Below are 25,813 nucleotides of genomic sequence, written 5' to 3' on the forward strand. Positions count from 1 at the left end.
CGATCGTTTTAACGTAGTGTCAAGTGCGCGTTTATATTACGAATACAATAAATTTGCATCGTAAGTGAATAATAACTTGTTTTGCAGAAAAAAAATATTTTCGGTGTTGTTAGTTTGCGAGGTAAATATATTTGGTGTCGAATACACCGTGTGGGTGCGTGTGCGTGAGCGTACTCGTGCCCGTGCCTGCGCCTATGCGTCTCCGTTCGTCGAGTTGTGGTGATCTTCGCAGAGGTGGCGGCGGTGGAGACAGTGAAGGTGGTGGCGGCGGCGGCGACGGTGGCAGCGGTAAAGGTGGCGGTGGTGAAGGAGACGGTGAAGGTGGCGGCGGCGGTGGTGGAGGCGGCGGCGGTGGCCGCGACTACGTTTGGAGGGAGAGATTTCGTACGTCGTGACTGAGTGAGTGAGTTGGTGCGTGTGCGTGCTGCCGCGCGTATACGCTCTCTCATTCTTGGGATCGTGTGCGCGCGTATTGTATATATATGTATATTGTCGCGCGCGCGCATTAACGGAATTCACGATCAGACACGCAGGGACTCTCAACAAATGTTTAAATGGACGCATCGTCCATTATCACCCAAGTGTCACGGGATGACGAGCTAGGCCAGTTTAATAATGGGAAAGGTAGGTGCCCGTGACAAATATGGCTAGCCGCCTTACATCTTTTTCCCCCGATTTTTTTTTATCGTTTTTCTTCCAGATGCTGGATGGAATCTGCACCTGTTACGGGACTACACCGCACTCCTCCTCACCTAGCTTCACCTCTCGCCCTGTTCCCCTCTCCTGCTGTTCGCCTGTACTTCGCTTTCGACGTCTCTTTTCCTCTCGCCCTCGTTTTTGCCTGGCCTCGCCTCGTTTTGCTTTACCTCTCCTCGTCAGATCATGCTTACCCCTCTCTCCGATCTTTTCTTTCACCTAAGTTTTGCGTGTATCTTATTTTATGTACTATGTTAGTGCACAAATATTGTATGTTCACTTTCTGTGAAATTGTAGTCTTTTTATATATGCAGTTCTTAAGTATCTATGCTGTATAAAAGTCACATTTATGTCCACTTTATACAGTTATTAAAAATAATATTTTTGTTTACTATAATTTCTTTAATCTATCATTCTGATTGCATAAATGTTTATCACATGTAGATTCTAATATTTATTACATATATATGTAATATATATTACATATCATCATTCTAGTTCTTAACTATTGTAACTTCATTTTTTAAAAAAGGGGTTAGTTAACCAGTCCATATTATATTTTGTTGATATAAAAAATTCAAATTCATTATTATATAATAAAAATTCTATTTAGAAAAGCTACAAATATTTCAATGCAATTGTTTTACTACTTTTACGCTTCTGTAATTTAAAATTTTGTAAACTTTAAATATAGTTTTCTTAGTTTACAAATAGGTATAGATAGAACAGTTAAACGAGAAAAGTATTTATTTAATATAATGTAAAGTACCACAGAATCTTTAAACATGTTTTCCTCAGAAACTAAAAGTGAATATATAATATTTTTGCACTGAATTAACAGTATGTCATTTTAAAATGGGTTAACACTGTAATAGCTTTAAAAGAACAGTGTTTTTTTATGAATTTATCATGAGATATATGTTACTAGCTAATGTAGTTCATTTTTTATGTAGACTAATTTTGCATATAATTTAGATATATAAATTTTCCAAATAAAATTAGGTATTGAATTATACCAATTTTTATTTGAAATTTCAATTAAAATTATACAAAGGAACATTTAATAATGTGTTAGCGTATTGTAATTTATATATTGAATGAAAAATTTAGTTATTTACATGTATATATGTTTGCTGAAAACATTTTAAGTTTTTCAACAGAAGAAATATTGATAGTATTTATTGATTTACTAGTATTATTAATCTTTAGTTATCATTCTTTTATTGTACATAAAAGAACAAAGCAATATGATTTGCTAATATTTTAATTCACAACTTTGTTGAATTGTAGACAATACTTTGTCCAAAATACATATGTTTCTCACATAAAACTAATATTTTCTTAGTTACAACTTTGTCCAAAATACATATGTTTCTCACATAAAACCAATATTTTCTTAGTTACATTTTCTGCCTTTTTACAGGATTTTTCAAAGAATCGTTAAAATTTAATGCTATTTTGTAGTATCAAAATAGTATACATATAGCTTAATACATACCTTCCTGAATATTGCCTCTACAAATTTGTCAAAATTACAAGAAAAATTTATTCAATATTTTTTGGGCTGAATTAAGTATCAATCCTTGCCAGCACTGAGTAGCAAGAAAGAGGTCTGATAGTCTATCTTTCTTATCCTTGAGCACTGACAAGGGCTTATAGGCCAGCTACTTGACCAGTTTGAATATACTTTAAGTATCAATGGTGATCTCACTGATGCCATAAGTGCCATGTATTTAACATTGTCTTTTAAAATAGATACAAAGGCCACTGTACTGCTCATTAATAAATTTAAAAGTCATCTTGTGAACCAGTTAAAATTTAGTATAGTTATTGAAGGTTAATGAATTCATTTTGAAAAACATTAGCCAACAATCTAAACAAAATTCCATTTAAAAAAGCAAGTTAATTTTCACATATATTAAAGGAATAATACAATTTCTGTATAAACAATTTTTTGTATTGTGTATGAAATTATGTAATACTTATGTCACGATAAATTCATTTTTATAATATTTTAATAACATTTGTGTTTTTTATCTATGTAATGTTTTTTATGAATGTTTATACTCATATAATATGTTTGTACAATGTAGCCCAGTTACCACAAGAGAATGAAGTGGTCAACAACAGTCCAGCAAGTGGCAAAAAGCCAAGAGGGCGTGGACTTTTGCGATCTCTACTTTGTTGCCTTGGTAGAGGACGTGGAAGTAGTTCAAAAAGTTCAAAAACAAGCTCTTTGCAAGGCGATGGACGTGGTTCTCCACCACCAGGGACTGGATCCCCACGGTTCCTTCTCCCACCTGTCAGACATCAGGATATGCACAAAAAGTGCATGGTGATTGATTTGGATGAGACACTAGTGCATAGTTCTTTCAAACCAATCAACAATGCCGATTTTGTTGTTCCTGTAGAGATTGATGGGACAGTGCATCAAGTGTATGTTTTAAAGAGGCCTTATGTGGATGAGTTCTTGCAGAGAATGGGCGAACTGTACGAATGTGTATTATTCACAGCAAGTTTGGCTAAGGTATATTAAAAACAGCTTTTTTACCACTAATAGTTTTGTGTTAGAAAAAATATTTAAAATTTTTTATGCTTGCAGTATGCTGATCCAGTAGCAGATTTGCTTGACAGATGGGGAGTGTTCAGAGCAAGACTGTTTAGAGAATCTTGTGTTTTTCACAGAGGAAATTATGTTAAAGATTTAAATAAACTAGGGCGGGATTTGCAACAAATTATTATTGTTGATAATAGTCCTGCAAGTTATATTTTCCATCCAGATAATGCGGTAAGTTTTACCAAAAATAAAATGAAGGAAGCTGAATGTACAAATTTTAAAAGAAATTCATTTTTAGGTGCCAGTGGCATCATGGTTTGACGATATGACAGATTCAGAATTGTTAGATTTAATTCCATTCTTTGAGAAACTCAGTAATGTGGAAAATATTTATACAGTCTTGTGCAATAGTAATCATCCTTATAATCAAGTACCTACGGCTGTACAGAATAGTCCAAGCCCCGGGTCAGGTTCACTTGGTGCTTCCTAGCCCTACCTAAATTCTGGCCAAGTAGCCAGTATTGTCATCGCTCAATGCACTCTAAGGAGAATTTTGACTGGAATATTCCATATTACCCATTTGTTATGTGGCAGTGGAAAATTGAGTGTGGCTCACTAAATGGTGGATGCAACATTACTTGTTGAGGAAAAGGAGGTGAAAATCCTAAGTCCTCCTATGCACTGTTTATTTTGATACAACATAAGCAACAACTGTTTCATTGTTGACTTGAGTTCTCTTTTCTAATAAAGAGTAATATAGTATGCTGTTTATGGTATGCTAGATGTAATGAACTGAGTATATTGATCCAACTATTAACATACAGGTAATTGAGAAACAAAAATCACAAACAGTTCAGTTGATAATAACTCTTCCAATCACACTGAAATGGAATAAACTTTAAATATGATCCATGTGCGTGTTTCCGTGCTCGGTGTACTTAAGAAAAGGAACAAATGGCAATGGTAATAGTAAATGTGAAAAGTGACATACGTTTTAAATTGGGTAAGTGCATAGATTTGTGCTTACGTATAATTTTAATTCAGATAGGGTACCTTATGCATTAATTACACGAGAGAAAAAAAAGAAATATATATACATATATATATAAATGAGAGCGCTAAGTGATAAAAAGGGAAGAGATACCTGATCAAATAGAGTCTTTTGATGGGCCATTTTATTTTACGCTTTCATATTCTTATTATTTACCGACAAATTCGTACTGTTTTTATTAACATCAAATTTCAATGGATTCTTCTAGCATAACTACAAATATTAAGCAATATGATAATTAGTTTTCGTATAAATTTTATGAGGCTAATAATTCCAAATAATTACAGAAATTAGTGCATTTGTAAACGTTTTTTATCGATTATAATTAAGATCGAAACATCTTTTTTATTACCAAATGAAACAAAATATTAGATCTAATAATGTAAAATAATGATGAAAATGCAAGAAAGATTAATAATCTAACTTTTTTTAACGATTTTGTACGGAAAAAAATATTTTCAATAAATAGGATTTGAAATACGACAATATTAAAACGTTAACAAATCATTTAAATAAGTAAAATAGAAAAGAAACAATGATGTTATGTTTCCATCTTTTGATGGTATTTTACTTTTGTTCCAAGCAAATGTTAAAATAATAATATGGAAATTACATAAATTGGAAGAAGTTTCGAATATATTTAAGAATTTGGTAAATGCATATCATTCTCTCCCTCCAGATAATTTTATGATTAATGAAGCCTTATGTTAATCCAATAATCTATTAGAATATTATTAACAAATTAGAATTATTTAAACATAATCCATCAAGAATAAGTAGATGAAAACTTCTTTACGCGTGTAAATATGTTTACTAACAGATAGCTATCAATTTTGTACGCTTAATTCATACATAACAAATGTACAAACTGCATTATACTTCCATATTCAATCTAATTGTCGTTATTCATGCTTTTTATTTTATTAGTATTGTTACTGGCGCATTATTATTAATGATATAGTAAATTCAATTTTATTATATCGCCACAATCGGTTTAGTTTCAGATATCATATTTTACTATGAATATTATACATTAATCATTATTTAGTTGTTTAAATGGACTGTAAAGAAGCAGAGGTACGGTTAAATAGATATATTTTCAGAATATTTTCACACGAATTCTCCGTTCGTATAAGTCACTCGCAGCTATTGATGTTTATCCAATTATAATATTGACATATTTTCATGCTATCTTTTACATAATACAATGTCAAGTTCAGTAAATTAAATTATAACTTTTACCTTGAAATTTCAATATCTCTTCTGTCTTGAAATATGGAAACTAATACCTTGATAAATACTAACTTCTTTATTTCAGATTCTATATTTTAGTAGAATTTTAATAAGTATTTTAATGAAGGCATTTGTTAAACTTGTGGTAGATTCATTTGCATAAAATTAATGTCCCTTTCAAAAACATTTGTTTAACATTTGTAATAATCTAATGTAGTATATATTTAATAGTACTTCATTATGAACTTTTCTTATTCTTACTTATATAACATTATGTTTATAATGTCTGTTATTTATCATAGATCAAAAAACGAATCTGTACCGTGCTGTAAATTATCGTTTCAGGAAGAAAGGGTTAGGGTATACAGAGATAAGTATATTACATAACAATAAGTCGTACACATATTGCATAATATTAAGTGGCTTCCAATTTCATATTTCATGAAGTTTTATGTTAATTATTTTCTGATTGTATTTTAAACAAATCATTGTTATGCAAAACCATATCTAACTTATGCAAAAAACAAAACTGATAACAATGATCCCATTGCTCTTGCAGTGGTTAATTTTTGTTTTTATCAAACCATTTGAATGTATGATGAAATGAATGAATTATACAAGCTAATCATACAGCTGTATATAAATGTTGAAAATTGATATTTAGAATCTAACAACTTATAATTTAGAATTATATTAGCTGTACCAGCGTCACTATATTTATGTTAATTACTGATATTTAAGATTCAACCTGTTACGAAATGTTTGTACTTAGTAAATGTACCTCGCTAATCAGTGCTTGACAGAACTCGAAATCTCTAGATACATATATTTGATTTAACGAAGGTTTTTTTAATATATGCGTAGCAGCCAAATTTTTACTTGAACTCTCGTTAACATGCGTTTCTAACGAATGAATTGAACAAATTTATTTTAAAGATGAAACGGATACAAACGATACCGAAGATCACGATGTATTTTCAACCTAACATTAACAAAAAGAAACAAAGTATCGTAGTCATTTTCGCTTGTACAATGCCCATCGAAATGACTCTACGAGCTGTGTGGTGCACCTTCTCCGGAAATACGTACACGACTACTGGATAAAACAAAAGGAATTCTCTATTTTGAATCTGACACTCGTTCGCTTTTTATCCGCGACGTCTTTTATAATGTTCTTTATGTCTGCCACTTGAGAGCGATCGTAAATTTCATATACGACGTACACGAGCGATTACAATGCGAAATATACAGTCATGTGGCAAAATCCTAAAATCATCTTTTTAGTTGTTTTGGTATCGCAGGAACGTTTATCAGTGATAGTGCACGATAAAGAATTTCGAACATGGAATATACATCGTCAATGACGTTGCTTCTCTTTCGAGGGATCCCAGGAGATCCGGGGAGAGACGTGTAAATTTCCACGTTGATGTTGTATCCGAAACAAGATATCTTTCGGATTCAATATTACAATGTCATTGCGTCGAACGTTTCTACAACATTATGTGCACTCGTGAGCACGGTATGCTTTCCTAAACGAAATGGCAATGAAAGAAAAACGGATTCCACCGCTTGTAGATTTTTCGTTCATTCGTTTCCAAATTCGTAAGCTTTCAAATGTAGAAATTTAGAAATTTTTGTTATAATTATTCGAATTTAAGAATTTGGAAATTTGTGGACTTGAAAATTTAAAGATTCAAAAATTTAGAAATTTGAGAATTTCAAGATTTTGAACTTTGATAAGTGGTGGGGGATACATTTATTTTTACCCAGAGGAAACCTACATTGTGCACGAGTATTCATCATGTTGTGCTTCCATGATTAATTAGTATTAACAAACCAGTGTATCGCTTTTATCGAATGCAATTTATGTAGACGTTTCACGAACGTCTATAATATCTGGGCCTCCTTGCACAATAGTTTATCAATTAATAATATCTTTGAATTTAGAAGTTGCAGGTTGCAGAGTAGGCTTCCATAGAAAAAATAGTAACAGAGAAGAATATCAAGGGAATTATTAAGCACGGTAGATTTCCTTATATTAAAAAAATTTCAAATTCCCAACTCCAACAAAGACCAGAATATTCTTTTCCTACATAATCATTATTCCTAGAGAAGTCTACTACGTTTGATACTATACCTAATTATGCCAATGTATGCTATGCATAGAACTACGCAAATGCACGATAAACTTTTTATAAATCCATTTAGCGCCAGCATTGATTATTAATATTTCACAAGTTTTGAAATACTAATATAATAATTTTCTGTACAAATTAAGGTTTTATTTCCGCTTATGTAGATCATATAAACTCATAATTTACTATATAATTTGTAGTATACTTTAAGTCAAATAATTTTAATATTGTTTTATGTACTGAATGTGAACTGCAAACTACACGTGGACTCAAAATGTCAAACAATCACTTCACGATTAATTTATAAAATCTACTTATAGAAGTGCGCTTGTTTTGTTAATAACTTCATTAGTTCATTAGCGCTGGTAATCGGTAACTTGTGACCTGTAAAATTTCACTGATAATATCAATTTGATTGTACAAGAAGGCCCTGATAACATGTACATGCGTTTCTTTTGTCGTGTTTTTAATATTTCCAAGCATTTTGTTTTGTTTCCTTTTTTTCTTTTAATTACTGCTATTACTATTATTATTATTATGATTATTATTATGGAGTTGTAACATGATTGTAGACGCGCTATAGTAGAACTTCGAGGATGATAATGATGGGTCTGTTGCATGAGTCCGAATACATGATTTGTTTAGATTTATTATGAGAAATTGTGCGCCGAGAAAACTGTTAGCGTGAAGGCGTAGGGGAAATTATCGTGATACGTAATTAGGTATACAATATATTAAACATAAATATAAATATATAAATACGTAGGTAGACCAATTTGAAGAGTGCGTAAAATTTTGTACAGACACGACGGTGTCCATCGTATGATTCTCGCCAAAATATAGCGTGATCGTAAATGTCAAAAATGACCATTTGCATTGATTTATACGTATACATATACTGATTTCTAAAAACTTGCGATTAAGTTTCATTTTATATAAATGTAAAATTAAATTAACTTTTACTGTCTATAGAGCTACGTATTTTTGACGGAAATCATACACACACGATATACCTGTGTATATGTAATACAATGCGAAAGTACAACAGTTATTGTTTTTATTTGCAAAGCGAAAATATCAATGCAATATTTTCGATTAAATTACTTAAGCATCGTTCGACGTGTTCTCGTATATCGATGATCGATGACTTTATAAGAACATTATCAAAACATGTTTAAACGAATCTTCTTTTATACGCTAGCATTACGATCGGTATCTGGCGTGCGTGGCGTTAATCAAATGCAAAATTGTTTAATGATTCAAGGTGAAGGAAACACCGGTGTTATTCTTATTACATTAATTTTAACCCTTATTAGAGATATATACAGTACCCTTAATATGTAAACGTAAGTCTGTCGTGTCCGATCGATGAGTACTATTTTTTTAAAAATCTGAAACAATTTATCTAGTATTTTCAGATGTTCTAAATTAAGAGCAAGTATTTATTGATTAAAATTAGAAGATACTTAAGTTTGCAATATGAAAAGTAATTGTCAAGGTGAAGGTTATTAAGTAGAAAATATTAATTTCTTTTTGTATTGAAACAAATTTTATAACCATACGTTTTTCAAAGATCTACGTTTACACATTAACACGTTCAATTCTAAGTAGATGTAATTCGACACAGCGAATGCATAAAAAATATTTTCAACATTGGCGTAACTAGTAGGGTCCAAATTCTCGAAAAACAGATCATCATATTTAATATGAAGAATTAACATTGTAGGTAATAGGAAGCATGATCTACCCTAAAGAAAAATCCTAGTTACGCGAATGTTTTTCAAAACAATTTCTAGAAAATACATTTTCATACTGCCCTGATCTAACATAAGTATCATCCCTGTATTTTTTAATTTTGTGTATGTTCGTGCGATTTTATAGTCCCTCAAAGATCGCCGTCTTTGTGCAATGCATTTTAAAACGCAGTTAGAACTGAAGGTGTTGAGGATAAATTTTAAACGAATATTATTAGTAGATTTGGTTTGAACTGGTCACAAAGCGATTTGATGATAATGATCGTGTTGTAACCGCAATGAGTGAGTCGCTAACATTTTTCTCTGTGCAGGAATTGTTATTTGAAATAGCCTTGCGAATATGTATAGGTCATACGTATAATATACCTTCGAGGAAAGGAAAAAGGAGAATACATGCGCATGTGTGCGTGCTTTGTATGTATGTATGCTAGGAATAACTGCGAGCGTGATTATAGTTTTTAAAGAAAAAAGAAAAAAAAAATACTAAAACAAAGTGGTGAAAAGACCGTTCGCCGAGCGATGGTCGCAGAACGGAAATTGAAACTTTTTTATATACAACTATGTACTTTAAGAGATATAAAACAAAAAAGGGAATTAAGAAGAAGAGAAGAAGAAATTCGAAACTTCAGTTATTGCGCTCAGAACAATTAATTTATTGCACTATTATTATTACATGCATTGTACAAAATTGATCAAGAAAACGAAATGGAATTATTAGAATTCGAAGTGTCTCGTTATAGGAGTGGCAACCCCGAGAGAGTGTGAAAAGAGTGAGGAGATTAAACAGAAATAAACAGAGTGAAAGGTACGAGTGTGGATGTAAAGAAGAAGAAACAATTAACGATATTGCCTTGATTTGTAAATAAAACTTAATTACTTCCACTAATGAAACCTTCTATGCAGATTCTGAGCGGGCTGCAATTTCGCTCATGCAGGCTCACCCCCTTCTATTTCGTATGTTTTTTACTAAACCGCGGCTGATTTTAACAGCGAACATATTTTGTACAGTAACGAGACATGTATATATATACATATACATGTTTATTTATCTAATATAAATAAATATATGTATATATAATATATAAAAGATGGAGGTGAGCTCTGTGCGTTGTACCAGAAAAATCAATTAGACTGTAATATCTCCCACCCCTCTGACATGTCCAGTTTGCTCTGTGATTCTGTGTTTAATAAAAAAGAAGGCAAAAATATATATATATATATTATGTATATGTATGAATATATACATGTATACATGCGTGCATATTGAACCTCCATTATATCTAGTTGAAATTGCTGTTTATTCTTGAAAGACAAATTTTCAAATTATACAGTAATTTGCTCTGCGCCCTTTATTACCTTATTTGAAGATATTTCATATTGCTTGTTGGAAGTTTAGAAATTTTATAAGTTACCATTCCAAATTCTTAAACTTCTGTTTTTAAATTTTCGTTCAGTGGAATATTTGTTACCTCATTCATTGACTGGTAACAAAAATCAATCCTTAAAAGAATAATGTTTGTGGATGATCATATACTACAAAGGTGAGACAACAGTGATATTCATGACGGTCTACGTGGAGGAGAATCCGTCAAACCAGCCATGTAAACCGGAGACATAGCAGGACTACAATATATTTAGGCCACCAGTTTGACTGTATGCGGTTGATCTTGGAATTGGATTTTTCTCTAGCATTCCATTCATATATACAGAATATCTACTTATAAAGTTTTACTATATATGATTTATTGTACAGAAAAATACAATGATTAACGTATAAGATACTATTAATTAGCTATCCACTTGAATGTGATAGAAATAAATTTGTTTAAACAATAAACAAATTTAAGAAATTATTCAATGATAATATTTAAAAGAAAAGTATTTATTGTAATCTATAATTTTAATGTTACTGATAAATCACATTTGTTCAAAGGTGATTAATTCAAATTTAAATCAAACAGGTTTTTATTATTCTACTGCCGAAGTCAAATGAAAGGTTTTTTTTTTTAAATTAATGACTATAGCGCCATATGCATAGAAATAACATTAGCTTGAAATAACAAAATAAATATATACAGCATATTTATTTTTATATATACAATATTACTACTCTATTGAACTTCTGCATTACTACGCACATAACAATATGTTATACGTACAAGAGTATCAATGCATATTGATATATATACACATATGGAAGAGATCGTATGTTTGTATTTGTACTTCATGATTAATATTCGTTTAAAATGCAATTGCCATATTATTTTTACTTATTTTTAAAAATGATTCAAATTTGTTTGAAAACATGATCTTATAACACTTATTTTACACGTGCAATAAGTTTTGTATTCTTAACCTTAAAATTTCGTTTAACCTTATCAATTGAATTTGTTAGAAAATGTAAAAGAAAAACTAAAAATTTAAATAAAGAAACAATTTGAAGACTTTTCGGTAAATATCTTTTATTTTATTTCTTTTGAGTATAATATAAAGTAAATATTATCAAAAATTAAATCGTACGATATAACCAAAGGTTATTGTGATTAATATTTCTGTTGTGAAGGAAACATGAATAATTTGACAGATGCACACTGGTTTCCTTTAACGTCTCAAGGAAATATTTATTCAATGACAAAGTTATGCTCAAATAGTGGCTACAATAAAGTGTTAGTGGCTTCTTTAAAAAGAAAAATATATTCTTGTGAATATCATTTGATGCCAAACCTGCATTTAAAACCATTGATTAAGGAATTACTCTTTACATACATTCCCAGTTTGTAATCTTATATTCTTGTTTATTATCAAAAAACATAAGTATTTTATTTTTGAATAAATATTATTTTTCATTAGGCGGTGCTGAAATTATATCTATTGATGCTTACAATAAATCTGACAGTGGCGATGGATTTGTGATAGGAATAACTATTTTGAAAGCAAGTACAGATACATCCATAGAGAGGTATTTAAATATATATACAGAAGGTGCTATAGATGGAGAAGGAGATGAAGGCAGTTCAATTGAAGCCATAGCACAAAATTGCCTTATGGTAGAGTTAGCATATACACCATATCATTTGTATCATACTATATTGCCACAACAAAGTTCTCACAATGAGGTAATTTTTTAACATTACAATAGTTTTTCTAATATTGCTTATAGTAGTGAATTACAGAAGAAGGGACAATGTTATTTGTTATTCCTTAAATTTAAAGTGTTAATATAACATTTCCTAAGATTTTAGGTTGTTTGGTTACTATCTGGTAGTGATTATAAAATTCATATGATTAGAGAGGATAAATTGAACCATGGCTATAGTGAATCATCGATCGAAAAATATTTTCCTGAATTGCATGATATCCAAGGAATTGCAGTATGGATTAATATTTACTACTATGATAATTACAATTGGTATAATATTATTATAGTTATGTACAATTTGTATAATTTATCAGTTATAATACAACTGTATTAAATTATTTAGGAGACTGACTGTAATTGGTTGTGAATGTGGTTTAGTTGTAGTAGCCATAGTTAATGTTTTAGAACTGAAAATCTGTCGAACTTGGAAATTAAGGTATGATAGGCCTATTTCAAGTGTATGTATATTTCCACAACAGAACAATGTCATGAAACCTTCTTTCATTAATTCTAAAGGTAAATATTGCTAAATTAATATACTAATTGCTCACAAATTGGTATTCTTAAGGAAGCTGTAACCGTATCATCAGAATGGATTGATATTTTTAATTGTTACAGGTCCAAAGTTTCCTTTAAGCAATGAAACAAAATTGAATATCCTTATTGTAAATACAAGTAATGCAGTTGTTTTCATGTAAGTGTATAAGACTTTTATCATGTGTATATGTATTACACTTCATTTATTTAAAATTTCATTAGGGATATTTTAAATAATGGAATGGATGAAGACATAATATTAAATGGTAGTGAAACATCTGATTGCATTTTATGCTCTTGTACTGCTGACATAAATATGGATGGTCGAAACGAAATACTTCTAGGAACTTATGGTCATGAAGTTTTAATATTCTGCTTTGTAAATAGTACATGGGAATTGATCATTAGAAAATTATTTGATGCACCTGTGCATTCTATATGTTACATGGATATTACTAATGATGGAATGAAAGAACTTATTGTTCTTACACAACGTGGAGTTCATATACTACAGGTTGTAAGACTTATTTATGTTACATACAATAAATAAATAATAATATTCAACTTGATATAATTAAAATTGTAAATTACAGCACAATATTGTGGATGTAAAGGATAAGTGGAAAAAGCGATATCGGAAAATGCTTAAAGAAAGTAGAATATAATTTTTTAATGTTATGAAGAAAGATCAAAATAAATGTCATTCTTTAGAATTAATGTGAACAAATTTTTGTATATAAAATTGAAGATTATAAAGCACATTTGACATTATACATATAAGTACATGTGTATAATATCAAAGGGAAGAATAAAAATAAACTTATTTTTGTTATTACTATAATTGTAAAACTAAATAATATAAATAAATATAATTACGTGTTGAGACAAAAGTCACTCTAAATAAAATAAAAAATATCCAAACAGATGGCTAATAAAGGACAGAAATGAATTCAGTATAAATTCAAAATTATTTTATAATTTTTTATTCAAAACTGTCATTTTTTATATGGGTGGCATGTAACTTCATCTGCGACTAAATGATATATCCCTAGGTTCTCCAGAGCTTTTCCAAAACTCCACCTAAGTTTTTGCTAACCTTTTCTCTAGACTTTTTCCTAGGTTCATCCACTACTTCTTCCTAGGTTCTTCCTAAGATTTCCCTAGTTTCTCGCTAAGTTCTCCCTAGATTTTTCAAGGACTTTCGTTAGTTGTATACACCGGTGCTCATGAGCCCTTTTGTGGGCTCTTGATCTGTCCATTACTGATTTTATCCAATAATTCTGCGCATTAACAATTCAATAAATGCGCAGTTCCATTGGTTCTTCAGTTAGTATGCTTCATAATGCATCGTATCTACATTTCGCGGAATCAATGACGTGACAAACGGTTCAAAATAGTCTGGCACGTGCTCGAGGTGGAAGGAAGATTGTCATACGTATACCTTTATGTGGTGCTCACGCTCGTAACAACACTGATGATCGATATATTACATTGGATCTTGACTAACGTTGCAAAAGGATTTAACAGCTTGTTCTGTTCTTTTTTCTATGTAAATTAGAATGACAAGTAAAAAAGGACACACCCTCCGAATTGAATCAGAAATCGATAAAAACCGTGAAGAAAGAAATTGGAAAAAGGTTATAGAATTGGCGGAACATCTGAAAGTACAATACCCGAGCGATGGTATATAAACATTTATCATGTTACGAATTTTAATTAATAATTTTTATATACTTTAATAACATTCTTTTTTTAATATTCAATGAAATTTCGTAAAAACGAAATGTCATATTGTTAGTTTCGTAACCTGTTTATGTAAACGGAAAAAAAAAGAATGTTAAGTCACGTTGTAGATTATATGAATAAAGGCCACTTGTCAAAGACCAACTGTCATATATGTCATTTCGTGTTTTATATTTTAGTTTACAATTCGTTTTAGGATAACAGTAAGAAAACGTATTATCAGTTGAAGATTATAAGTTTAACCAAATACTGATAAAGTGCCTAAGTAATATTATATATGTTTTATCCAAAAAAAGTCCATTACAAAAATTTTATTATTGATTAAGATTTCATTTTTATCATGTCTTATAATATACTTTATTGTGTTAACAAATAATTTCAATTTCAGAATGTTTAGCAAATTTTTTATGTGGAGAAGGCAGATTAGAAAGCTTTTTGGAACAAACTCCACCTATAGATGCTAATATTGCAAAAGCAAGAAATGGATTGGCAGAAACTAGAAGATATTTACTTTTGGCAGCGAATGAAAAGGACAAACAGGTAAATTTTTAAATGAATAGACCATAAGAATTTATAGTCTAATATGTTTTCCAAAACAAAATGGTATAATTGTTATATCATATTTCACATCATAGGCTTTAGTTGTATTAGATGCACATCTATTACTTGGGAAATTGCATTACGCTATGGGGATGTACGAAGAAGCTCTCAATCATTATCAACAAGCTGAGTTGCACACACTTACGGAAAAACCATTACCTTGCAGAAGTCTACGCATTATCGCAGAATCATACGCAACTAAAGGTTTGCATCAAGAATTATTTAAGTTACTTAATACATTGCTAATATATACTAGTGCATTATTATTTCTTGTATCACATATAACAGCTTGCCATTTAAATAAAGGAATGGTTTATATTTACTATAGTTTTGGTGTTTTACATAGTTCACTTAACAATTGTTTTTTTAATACTTCCGTACTTTAGAATATTAAAGTTTGTGCTGAATTTGAAAATATTGCACTCAATGTAGATGTTCTAATGAAAAATTTAAAGGGCTGCATATTTTTTTTTATTGGCAGTCCATACTAAGTATAAATCTTCTCATACACCAGTCTGAGGTAGCACCAAATCTACAAGCTGGTATTTATACAACGTGATAATTTTTTGAAAATATTTGCTACCTATTTAGTATCATAATCAATATTCAACTTAGAGAAAGAAAGATTGTTTACTTTAGACACAGAAAAACATTTATCCAGCCGAAGACTGCGCATTATAGCCGAGTCATACGTAATTAAAGGTTTGTATTTTGCTTCATTTTATTTTTCTTTTTTTGCAATGTGAAAATGAAACCCATTCATCTCTTTCACCTATTTTAATGTTATGCTTGGTTGTAATGTAAAATATCTTAATGAAATACTTTGTTCAAAGCTCTTTCCAGTGGTATTTGAGATTATCTTTAGATCAAAATTCTATTCAAAATAAAACGTTGTAGCTGATACTCTATAAAAGATGCATATTCTTAAATACTAAATTAGGGTTGAAAGATAAGTAATTATTACATCAATTTATTGTAAATAATTGTCTTTTATCATAATATGAAAGCTAATATTTATTTATGGTTTTAAAATTGTATAAAAGAGGAAGATATTTATTTACAGTACTGAATTAATTTGTTCCAATAATGGTAACTATAATTTCTGTTTTCTATAAAAATCATTTACTTGTGCTTTGCTTTAATTTGCACTGCAAATGCATGTCTAATTAATATTTTACCACTTTTCTCATTATTCTGGCTTGCAATACATTTTCGTTTTAATTCTATCTTTTATATAAATTCTTCAATTAATGGATTTTAAACATTTTCACAAGAAAGATATAAATATTATGAGACGATTTTTATGCAAATTAAATAAAGAAACAATTTATATACTTGTATTATCATTAACATACGTAAAATATAATTATATTTACATAAATGTAAAAAAAGAAAGAAAATTTGTTTACATATGTTATACTTATTTTCTCTATGTAAAATTTAATTACATTCGATAGTGTACATTGCAAGATCGAATAAATATTATTAATAATTTTTTAAGAATGTTTTCATTTACTTGGTTTTTCTTTTACATTATAATAGGTCTTTGTCTGGAAAAGTTGCCACCAAATTCCAAGTCAAAATACAAGATAGCAGAATGGCAAGAACAAATCATCAAGTGCTATGAAATTGCTGGAGACTTAACATTAGTGTATTTACAGGAACAAGACAAACTTGCAATGCAACACCAAAATGGCACGTCTGTCGTGAATAGTAACAATGCAGGTGACGTAAATTGATTTTCAGCACATTGTATTCAATCATATAATGCTAATTGGATTCTTATTCCATAAGTTGTTCCTGTATGAATAACATTATGATAATTAGTGGTAGCTTCCAATGAATGAATGAATAAAAGATAATATTCTCTGTTCCGAATTAGTTGTTATAGCTGTATAGTTCTCTTTTGATTATTGATTGCTCCAATTATTAAATAGAGTTATAAGTTATTAAACTATGTACTCTTAAACATGTAATCTTAATTATGTGTTCGTTTTTTTTTTGCAGGTGATTTTATAGGGTTCTTGGTGGAATGTGACAAAACTTGAAATTTGGGTTTTGTTGTTAATACGTTAATATCATTTGATCAACAGGTACAAATTCTTCTCAGTCTTCATTTTGTTCTACAAAACATATTGGACCAATTTTGGAAACTGCACTTCAAAGGGCACCCATATTATATATTCAAACTGGTAATATTCAAGCTGCTATAAATCGTTATAGGTAAATAACTTTTGTATTGATACGTATATAAATGACAACAAGGTAACAGTATTAAATATTATTTAAAAAACAATTTAATCTTTAATTTATTAAAAAAAGTTAATGTTTATAAAATTGAATCATTTATAAGGGAAATTTTATCTGCCGTGGAGTCTACTACAACACAAAGTCTTCGAGTTACATTAACGAGACAATTGGCAGAAGTTTTAGTTCGGGGAATAAGTGGTGCTGAGTACAAACCTCCGGAACCACCGAGCGATACAACTGGTAATATTATTAATACATTATTACTGTTATAGTAAAATATGGATTAAAAATGAAACAATCAAATTAGAATTTAAATAATGATTTTTCAGATTCACCGTGGAAGCCAAAAAAATATTTAGGACTTAATATGTTTGTACCAAGAAATGAGTACGAAGAAACAATTTTATTATTATTAATAAGCGAAGCTATGGCAGTTAGAGACGCTGTACTTAGTCAATCGCCGGAATTCAAAGAAGCCAGAATACATGCTTTCGAAAATGCCACAGCGGTATACGATCTTCTTACTGTAGTTGTTGTGAGGTGGAGTCAAGTGGACTTATTATACGAGGTTGATATAATTAAATAATTTGCTTAATGTTTATATTTTAATATCGTTATGATTGTTATTGTTTATATAATTACGTTAACCGATACAAATATGATATTCACACTGGAATTAATTTTACATTCTAATAGTCATTTGAAAGAGCAATGAAATTCTCTCATGAGGAAGCACATGTATGGACTCAGTGTGCACTATGTTTAATTAGTATGGGCAGATATATGCATGCATATAGGGTTTTAAAGGTGGTAGCGAGATTATCACCACAAAAAGTAATGCCTTGTCTTTTAGTTGCAAGACTGTGTTATGAACAATTAAATATGGTAAGATATAGATGTACATATTATATATAAATAATATACTGAAACATGGGCGTAGCCAGGGGAGAGATTTGTCCCAAGAGATAAATTGTATGAATTAATATTTAAAGTAACCTGATTACGCTTGTGCACTGAAAATATATTTGGACAACAAATATGGATAGAAATGTCTATATTATGAAATTATACATAAAACAGATACGAGAAGGCATCGAATGGAGTCAAAAAGCACTTCAAAGAGAAACAAAAAATTCGCAAGGGATGCAGTCCAGATGTCATCTTTATATTGGTATTGGTCACAGTATTCTTTCTACAAATACTATAGTAAAAATGGATAAAACTTATCATACTAAAACAGCTTTAGAATGTTTTCAGAAGTACGTATAATTAAAAATTGCAATAAGATGTAAGTTGATTGTTATAACATTGTGCATTTATTTAATAGGGCACAACAATGTGATCCAAACGATCATTTGGCTGAATATTATTTGGCTCATGAATATGCCATAAATAGACAAATTAATGATGCAATGATTCATGTAAAAATTGCATTGAACCTTCGAGCAGAACACATTCCATCATTGCATTTATTGGTATTATTACTGTCGGCTCATAAACAATATTCAGAAGCATTGCATTTAGTTAACAGTGTATTAGAAGAATACCCGGATAACTTGAATTTCCTTTATGTAAAAGCGCACCTTGAATTACGAAGCATCGGTGGTGAGCAAGCATTGTTTACCATAAGGCATATGCTTTTACTTTGGAAAAATCTCTATGAAGACCAAACGAATGCTAATTGTAACGAACAGCATAGTGAAAAACGCAGTGAAACTAGAAGTGTCTTTCAGTTATACGCTTCTGAAATGTCTGACAAAGATTCCAGTATGTGTTAAATATTTTTTTCTAATCTATATTTTATAAAGTTAAATCATTATAATCAATAATACTTCAAATAGGTTCTGTACATGCACAGTCGTTAGCTGCTTCAAGAGTAGAACAAGCTCTCTCTGAAGTTGCGTCATCACTTAGTTCTTTCACACCAAAACCAGGACCACAAAGAGCATGGCTGCTACAATTACAAGTGTGGTTATTGCTCACCGAAGTGTATCTAGTTTTAGATCAACCAAATGGTGCAGTTCTTTCATTACAAGAAGCTACAAATATTTTTCCATTGAGCCATCACATTATGTACACTGTAAGTTTATATATATGTATATTATAATTATATACTATTTGCGCTAGAAGCCTATATTGCACTAAAGTATTCAAATAGAAAAAAAGACACAATTTTATATTTTATACATACAACCATATTAACATTTCTTTTCATTTTAGCGGGGTCTTTTACATGAACATAAATTGGAATATCTGGAAGCAAAGCAATGTTATCAGAACGCAGTTTCGATTAATCCATCACATATAAAAAGTTTACAACATTTGGTAACGTTTATTTATTAAAATATAATAACATTTTTATTAACAGTTTGTTTTTGATTTGAGATACTATATAAGTTGTTTAGTGTACAATTATTTAAAAACTGTTTATATTATTAGGGTCTAATTTATCACTATTTGGGAAGTCAGAGGTTGGCCGAAAAAACATTGAGAGATGCTGCAAAAATTGATCCAAATTCTCATCAAACATGGTATTAAAAAATCGTTTCAGTATTTTGATTAGTATTTTAATTTTGAAACAATTTTTATATTATACAAACAAAATTAATTAAAATTGTTATAGGTATAATTTAGGGAAGGTATTGGAATCATTAGGGGAAGTAGAAGCAGCAAGTGATTGTATGGCAACAGCATTGGAAGTAGAAACCACAAATCCGATATTACCAATTCTTTCAATACCAGTAACTTTTGAATGATTCAACACTTCAAATATAAAAAGCAAAAAGAACATTCGAAAAAGCCACGATTTATTCTGCAACATTGACATTTCTTTACCCTTGTGGTAATAGTACCTGCTTATCTCTATACTGTTACATTATTGTATAAATAAATGGATTAATTAAAAAGATATTAGAACTGTACAAATAATTTAAGAAAGATCACTGTAAGAAATTCTAATAAAGAAAAGGCTATGAGACCAAATAGGACTCTGATATTTTTTCTTAAGTATATATTTATTTTTATAGAATCTTTTATTTTGTTAGAAACATTCCCTTAGAATAAAGGTTTTGTTAAAATGAAATTCGATTATTTTATCTTGTTTTTATTAATATGTATAGCTGGAATCCATATATTAGTTTTTTTAAATGTTATGAACACTGTTTTATAATCCTCTTATGTTTTATATGTATTTTTATAATATAAAAAAGTTAAACAAAACTATTGACCATTTTATAAGATATATCTGTACGTGCGTTTATTATAGTAAGAGTATTTTTATATTAGGTATTGATTGAGTAATTAAAATTTCAATGTACTTCTATTAACAGTTTTTAAAAATATAACATGGATATAAACTGAAATACTACAAGATGGTTCACGAAATTAATAACAATTACTTCAATTGTTGTTGTCACTTTTTTTAACATTGAATCTATCGAATCGGTGAAAATGCCGTGTTGAAGATTTCTTATTTTAATTACAGAATTCTTCAATCTTCATTCTTCGAAGTGCATAGTGACTTTTATAAAAGTAAAAGATAATTGTACATACTACTTTATACATTGCTTTTTATTTATTTATTATAATACTCTACTTTCAATTTTAAAATAAATGTGTGTCAAATGCTACATAGTGTCGCAACATTTTTTTAACGAACGTATTTCACATATTGGAAAATAATATTTAAGGAAATAACCTAAAATTTAAGAAATGAAAATAAAATACGGTATAAACTGAAACGTATATTATTGTTATTCCGACATTCAAAATATAAAACAAGACATAAAGCGTTATAGAGCTTTTTAATACGTTTACTGCGGACTAAGTACTGTCGATTTTTACTGCGTAATAATTTAATGTTAATATTATAAATATTGGTATTAATAATGTTAATTGAGCGTAATGCGGATGCGCAGTACCTGCAGTGAACGATGTAATTTCGAAACAGTTTTTACTTTAATAAGAATCCAATATAAAGGAATATGTTCTTTTTCTGTTACATCCAAACAAAACGTAATTTACTAAAAAAATGATACTAAACTAAATTTAATTTGTGATAAATTTAGTATTATTGGAAAAGAACTGCTATTTTCTACGTTACGTAAAAACGAATTGTGTACATAAAATGTATTACAAAAACTTCTTTTAATTGCATTATATTACAATAGTAACATGTTCATAAAATGCACCCGCAATTTTTTAACGAAGTATTTTTTACAATGAAATATTATTTAAAAGGTTTATAATATATTTTACTTGAAAATTACACGAACTTACTATTGATTTTCAGGAGTGTTAAATTTCATTTTAGCAATTTTTTTGTAAACTAGTTATTATTGTTTATAATGTCAATAGTTAAAATTACGTAAATACGTTTAAAGAATATCGACGTCACAAGATCAGATAAACATTTCTTTTCGATTGCACTATATCAGTTAAAAGTACTTTATAATCAATCCATATTTTTATATCGAATTCACCGTGAAAATAAACAGTCAAATACCATTGTACGTTTCGTAGGTCTAGAGTCTAGATCACAATTGACTGGGAGTACGTCGATCGAGGGTTAAATTAAATACCAATTAAGTACTGTATCGATGAACATAAGGTACAAAATTAACATTTTTTTACCGTGACACCTATTAATTTCCCTTCCTTACCGTTAATCGTGAACGCCGCTGTGCGCTTCTCCATCCCCCGTTCTATCTCTTTTTAACGAGATTACGGAGTTTCCCTATCCTACTCTATCGCGTGTCGCATTGCGCGTTTATTGGCGCGCAGGCTCACTGCAAGCTATCCAAAGAACTTTTTCGAAAACCATACTTAAAAGCATGCTGGATCTCCGAGAGACTGCGTCACGAATACATATTTTCTCCGTTCTATCAGTCAGAGCATCGATTTTTCCCGGTAACGATATCCGAAAACAGATTCGCACGTGGTTATACCTGCGGTACTTCGTACCGCGTCACGTTTAGCGCATCACGCATCTGCAGAGCTTACGGCTATGCGTAATACAATCGACCAACTATTATATCATCTTACCCTTTTTTTCTTGTTCTTTTCATACTGGTCGAACGGACCCTGCACAGATAGGGCTACGGTATACTGCAATTCTAACCGTATAATACCATAGAATATAAAGGATATTTTAGATTAGACTTTGATTGATTTTAATTACGTATAACAATTTTATCTGGATAGAAAAATGTACGTCACACGTAATAACGTTTATCTATTTTTCTTTTCTTTTTTATAGGTAAGAGCAGAGAAAATTCATCTGCTAGCAAGGCACTTTATGTATCAAATACGTGGTTTACCAAGTAATTATCTCCTGAAATATGCTGTAGAGTAGATTCCCAAAGTGTGGGTTCTATCCCACTGGTGGGTCGCTAGTTGACTTTGGGTGGGTCGACAGAATTACTGAAACTTAAATAAGCATTAAAACGATATTTTCTACTCAATTTTCCTCCATTTTGATATAAGTGGGCGAGTCACAAAAAATGATTATTTTGGAAAGTGAGACTTTGGGAATTTTTTAATATTGGAATTTTAGAATTTCGAAACTAGGACTGCAGAATTTTGAAATTTTTAATTTTAGGACTTTGGAATTTTGGAACTTGGATACTCTGGAACTTTGGGTCTTTGATAAGTAATGTATTACAAGTGAGTGGGTCGCAAAAAATTACCGTATTGGAAAGTGGGTCTCGGCCCATAAATGTTTCGGAAGCCATGGTATAGAACACGTCATAAGATATGTAGCTATCAAATTGACGTCAAGTGAATGACGTTTTACTTGAACAAATAAAACAAGCATTTTTCGTATATCAATATAAACAATTTTTGTACTTCAAATTTCTTGTTATAAATTTCGCAAAATTTATTTATAACTTATCTTTTCAGATGTTAAATGATTTAGGACAAATATTTATCGTACAATTTTACTGAGCAGACAATTAAAAATTATATTTTCAATATATGTTTATATTTTCGCTAAACTGCCGCATAGGTTACAGGAAGCTGCATTAGTGGACGATGTACATAAGTACGTCTCTGTGTTACAATTTCCTTTGATAAATTCAAAGCGACCTTGGTATACTTTCAAAAAATTGGTGTGGAGGAACGGTCGCTTCCGTTAGGAACCTTCATACGTGAACGTTCTTTTTTGCCGCACGCATGCTCATCACTTATTATTGATATCGCGAACATCGTGCGACGCCGTTACCGCATATCGGTCACGGCCACCGGTGAAACTGTTAATTATCTATTAGATACGAATGAAGTTTACGAATATCAATACTTATCATAATTTCGGATAAATTAACAAAGATACTTAATCGCGTCACGCGTCTATAAGTAACATCATGTTACATTGTACCACACGATACCCTTATTAAACTTGAATGAAAAAGTATCTTTATGGTTGTAAAATTATCTATTTATTCAACTTTCAGTTATCTGTGTTCGACGTAACTATAACAGTTGCTATCAGTGTAGCTATAATTTGGCTAAGGCAATTGAGAGAAATATTACATTAGTTTTATCAATCAACTCAAAAAGTAAAGAAATGTAAAATTACTTCAGATCATGGCTAAAAAACTTATCTTAAATTCATTTATTTCTATTGTTATAAATTATGCAATGCATTTTTCAACACGCGTGTGCAACGTGGTGTTGCATACTGAAGGGGTTAATAACTGCGTGTAACCGCAGAGCACGCAGTTTACGAATCTGCATTTTTTCTCTTCATAAATGTTTTTGATGGAAAGGTATTACTATAATTAAAATTGTACTTCTAACCCTTGCGCCTCTATTAAAACTTTAATATTAAAATTTGTCAGTTATAGACACAGTTACGGGGAAACGAATGCTGGACGAAGATGCGACCGATATACACAGTATATTATAAAAAATAATCGTTACCATAAAGATAAAAATATGTAAAAAATGTTTGTTTTGAAATAAAACGGTTTGTTTTCAAAAATAAAAATTTATGACTCATGTAACGTTTAATTGCAAATACAACAACAACAATTATTTCATTAGACATTTCCTTCTTCCCTGTACAGAGAATCCTGGACTCGTCATTCACATTTTTGTATCACGCGTCATACAATGATCGCATTCGACGTAATCAACCAATGTAAATTCTTGAATCCAACTGTTATTCATTTAGTAAAACCTTCGATTTTTGTTATGTGTCATCAATTTTCTAAGATACTTGGTCATTCCCACGATTGATATGAGTAATACGAAACTCATTTAGGCATGTTACCGTACTGGTTACAGGAGCACTTTATCCTGCACAAATCTTGTAAATAAATCTTAATCAGATTACATTCAACAAGTTCTTTTGCTGAAATTATTTTTCAATTGTACGAACGGATATAACGAGAGTTTGCTATAAGTGTTTTCAATAGATGCTTGCTCGGTGCCCCTCTAACGGCAGCTTTGCATTTTGTTCTAATTGTTCTTGAACATCGCAGATTTACGATTCAATCATTCGTTAACGTAATTCCAGAGATATTCAAAAGCATTTTAAGATGTTTTATACACATAGTCGGTAAGCATTAACCCATCGTGACCTAATATCATCCAGAGGGCAAGGTATAAAACCGAGTCGAGAAAGTTGCACTACTTCTCTGAAACTGTTGGTTTTCTATCCAACTATTATTTTGTTTAAACGTTTGATTTGAAACAATATCTGGAACGATTTGAATCAAAAGTCGATCAGAAGAAAATGATCTCGCGTTTACGTTGCTAAACGAACGCTACCATTAAAGGGGAATGCCACTCTTGAGGTAAATACATAAAAGATGGTTCTTGTCTAGATCTATAATTCTAAGGTAAATATAAGATACGTAAATGGTCCTTGTCTAAATCTATAATTTTCATTTAACATGTTTATTGAAGTATTGAATTTAGAGAACAATTAAAATCGATTTTGAGTACTTTCAAACAATTGCTTAAACGTTCAAGAACCCGAGGGTTCCTTTACCTTATCCAAGAGGTTTTAAACTTTATGTAGCCTTTTTAAATTGCAACTATTTTAGGCAGCGACGTGAAAAGGACTTTAACAAAAATTGTTATCAAGAGTAAATAAAAGCTACCCCCTAAGGG

The 25,813-nt window shown here is 30.3% G+C and overlaps 3 protein-coding genes and 2 long non-coding RNA genes across 14 annotated transcripts; 4 read left to right on the top strand and 1 right to left on the bottom strand.

Moving 5' to 3' along the window:
- The first annotated feature begins 164 nt into the window (after window positions 1-164).
- On the top strand, window positions 165-11,279 carry hzg (CTD small phosphatase herzog). Of its 6 annotated transcripts, none has more exons than XR_013037386.1 (5): window positions 165-624; window positions 2,790-3,223; window positions 3,299-3,484; window positions 3,552-4,256; window positions 10,881-11,279. XR_013037386.1 is itself a non-coding variant. In XM_012279451.2 (5 exons), exons 2-5 carry the CDS (start codon window positions 883-885, stop codon window positions 3,741-3,743), a joined length of 879 nt encoding a protein of 292 aa, XP_012134841.1. In that variant the 5' UTR covers window positions 165-624; window positions 701-882; the 3' UTR covers window positions 3,744-10,636. The 6 variants fall into 6 exon arrangements, 4 of the variants coding, with proteins under 4 accessions (XP_012134841.1, XP_012134842.1, XP_076385388.1 ...); XR_013037377.1 differs by lacking the exon at window positions 10,881-11,279 and adding an exon at window positions 6,474-10,636; XM_012279451.2 differs by lacking the exon at window positions 10,881-11,279 and adding an exon at window positions 701-949 and having other exon boundaries at window positions 3,552-10,636.
- Window positions 11,280-11,444: 165 nt separating this feature from the next.
- LOC100875667 (KICSTOR complex protein kaptin) lies at window positions 11,445-13,819 on the top strand. Of its 2 annotated transcripts, none has more exons than XM_076542127.1 (8): window positions 11,445-11,631; window positions 11,990-12,199; window positions 12,277-12,542; window positions 12,669-12,835; window positions 12,909-13,081; window positions 13,184-13,259; window positions 13,325-13,616; window positions 13,696-13,819. In XM_076542127.1, the coding sequence occupies exons 2-8, from the start codon at window positions 11,995-11,997 to the stop codon at window positions 13,765-13,767; spliced, it is 1,251 nt and encodes a 416-aa protein (XP_076398242.1). In that variant the 5' UTR covers window positions 11,445-11,631; window positions 11,990-11,994; the 3' UTR covers window positions 13,768-13,819. The 2 variants fall into 2 exon arrangements, with proteins under 2 accessions (XP_076398242.1, XP_003700670.1); XM_003700622.3 differs by lacking the exon at window positions 11,445-11,631 and adding an exon at window positions 11,646-11,877.
- Window positions 13,820-14,144: 325 nt separating this feature from the next.
- Ttc7 (tetratricopeptide repeat domain 7) lies at window positions 14,145-20,677 on the top strand. Of its 4 annotated transcripts, none has more exons than XM_012279449.2 (16): window positions 14,831-15,110; window positions 15,234-15,385; window positions 15,481-15,649; window positions 15,927-15,987; window positions 16,085-16,147; window positions 16,988-17,170; window positions 17,539-17,668; window positions 17,799-17,935; window positions 18,025-18,263; window positions 18,392-18,580; window positions 18,776-18,954; window positions 19,023-19,462; window positions 19,537-19,775; window positions 19,916-20,020; window positions 20,135-20,226; window positions 20,319-20,677. In XM_012279449.2, exons 3-16 carry the CDS (start codon window positions 15,497-15,499, stop codon window positions 20,449-20,451), a joined length of 2,343 nt encoding a protein of 780 aa, XP_012134839.1. In that variant the 5' UTR covers window positions 14,831-15,110; window positions 15,234-15,385; window positions 15,481-15,496; the 3' UTR covers window positions 20,452-20,677. The 4 variants fall into 4 exon arrangements, with proteins under 4 accessions (XP_012134837.1, XP_012134838.1, XP_012134839.1 ...); XM_076538429.1 differs by having other exon boundaries at window positions 15,030-15,048; XM_012279447.2 differs by lacking the exons at window positions 14,831-15,110; window positions 15,927-15,987 and adding an exon at window positions 14,145-14,785.
- LOC143264241 (uncharacterized) lies at window positions 19,273-23,104 on the bottom strand. The gene is made up of 2 exons (XR_013037808.1): window positions 23,014-23,104; window positions 19,273-22,809 (listed from the first exon to the last, which is right to left on the bottom strand). It is a non-coding gene; the product is annotated as an uncharacterized LOC143264241 (long non-coding RNA).
- On the top strand, window positions 23,085-24,663 carry LOC143264228 (uncharacterized). Its single transcript, XR_013037787.1, has 3 exons — window positions 23,085-23,212; window positions 23,295-24,462; window positions 24,535-24,663. It is a non-coding gene; the product is annotated as an uncharacterized LOC143264228 (long non-coding RNA).
- The last annotated feature ends 1,150 nt before the right edge of the window (window positions 24,664-25,813 follow it).

Source organism: Megachile rotundata, chromosome 1 (genome assembly GCF_050947335.1).
Source record: "Megachile rotundata isolate GNS110a chromosome 1, iyMegRotu1, whole genome shotgun sequence".
NCBI lineage: Eukaryota > Metazoa > Arthropoda > Insecta > Hymenoptera > Megachilidae > Megachile > Megachile rotundata.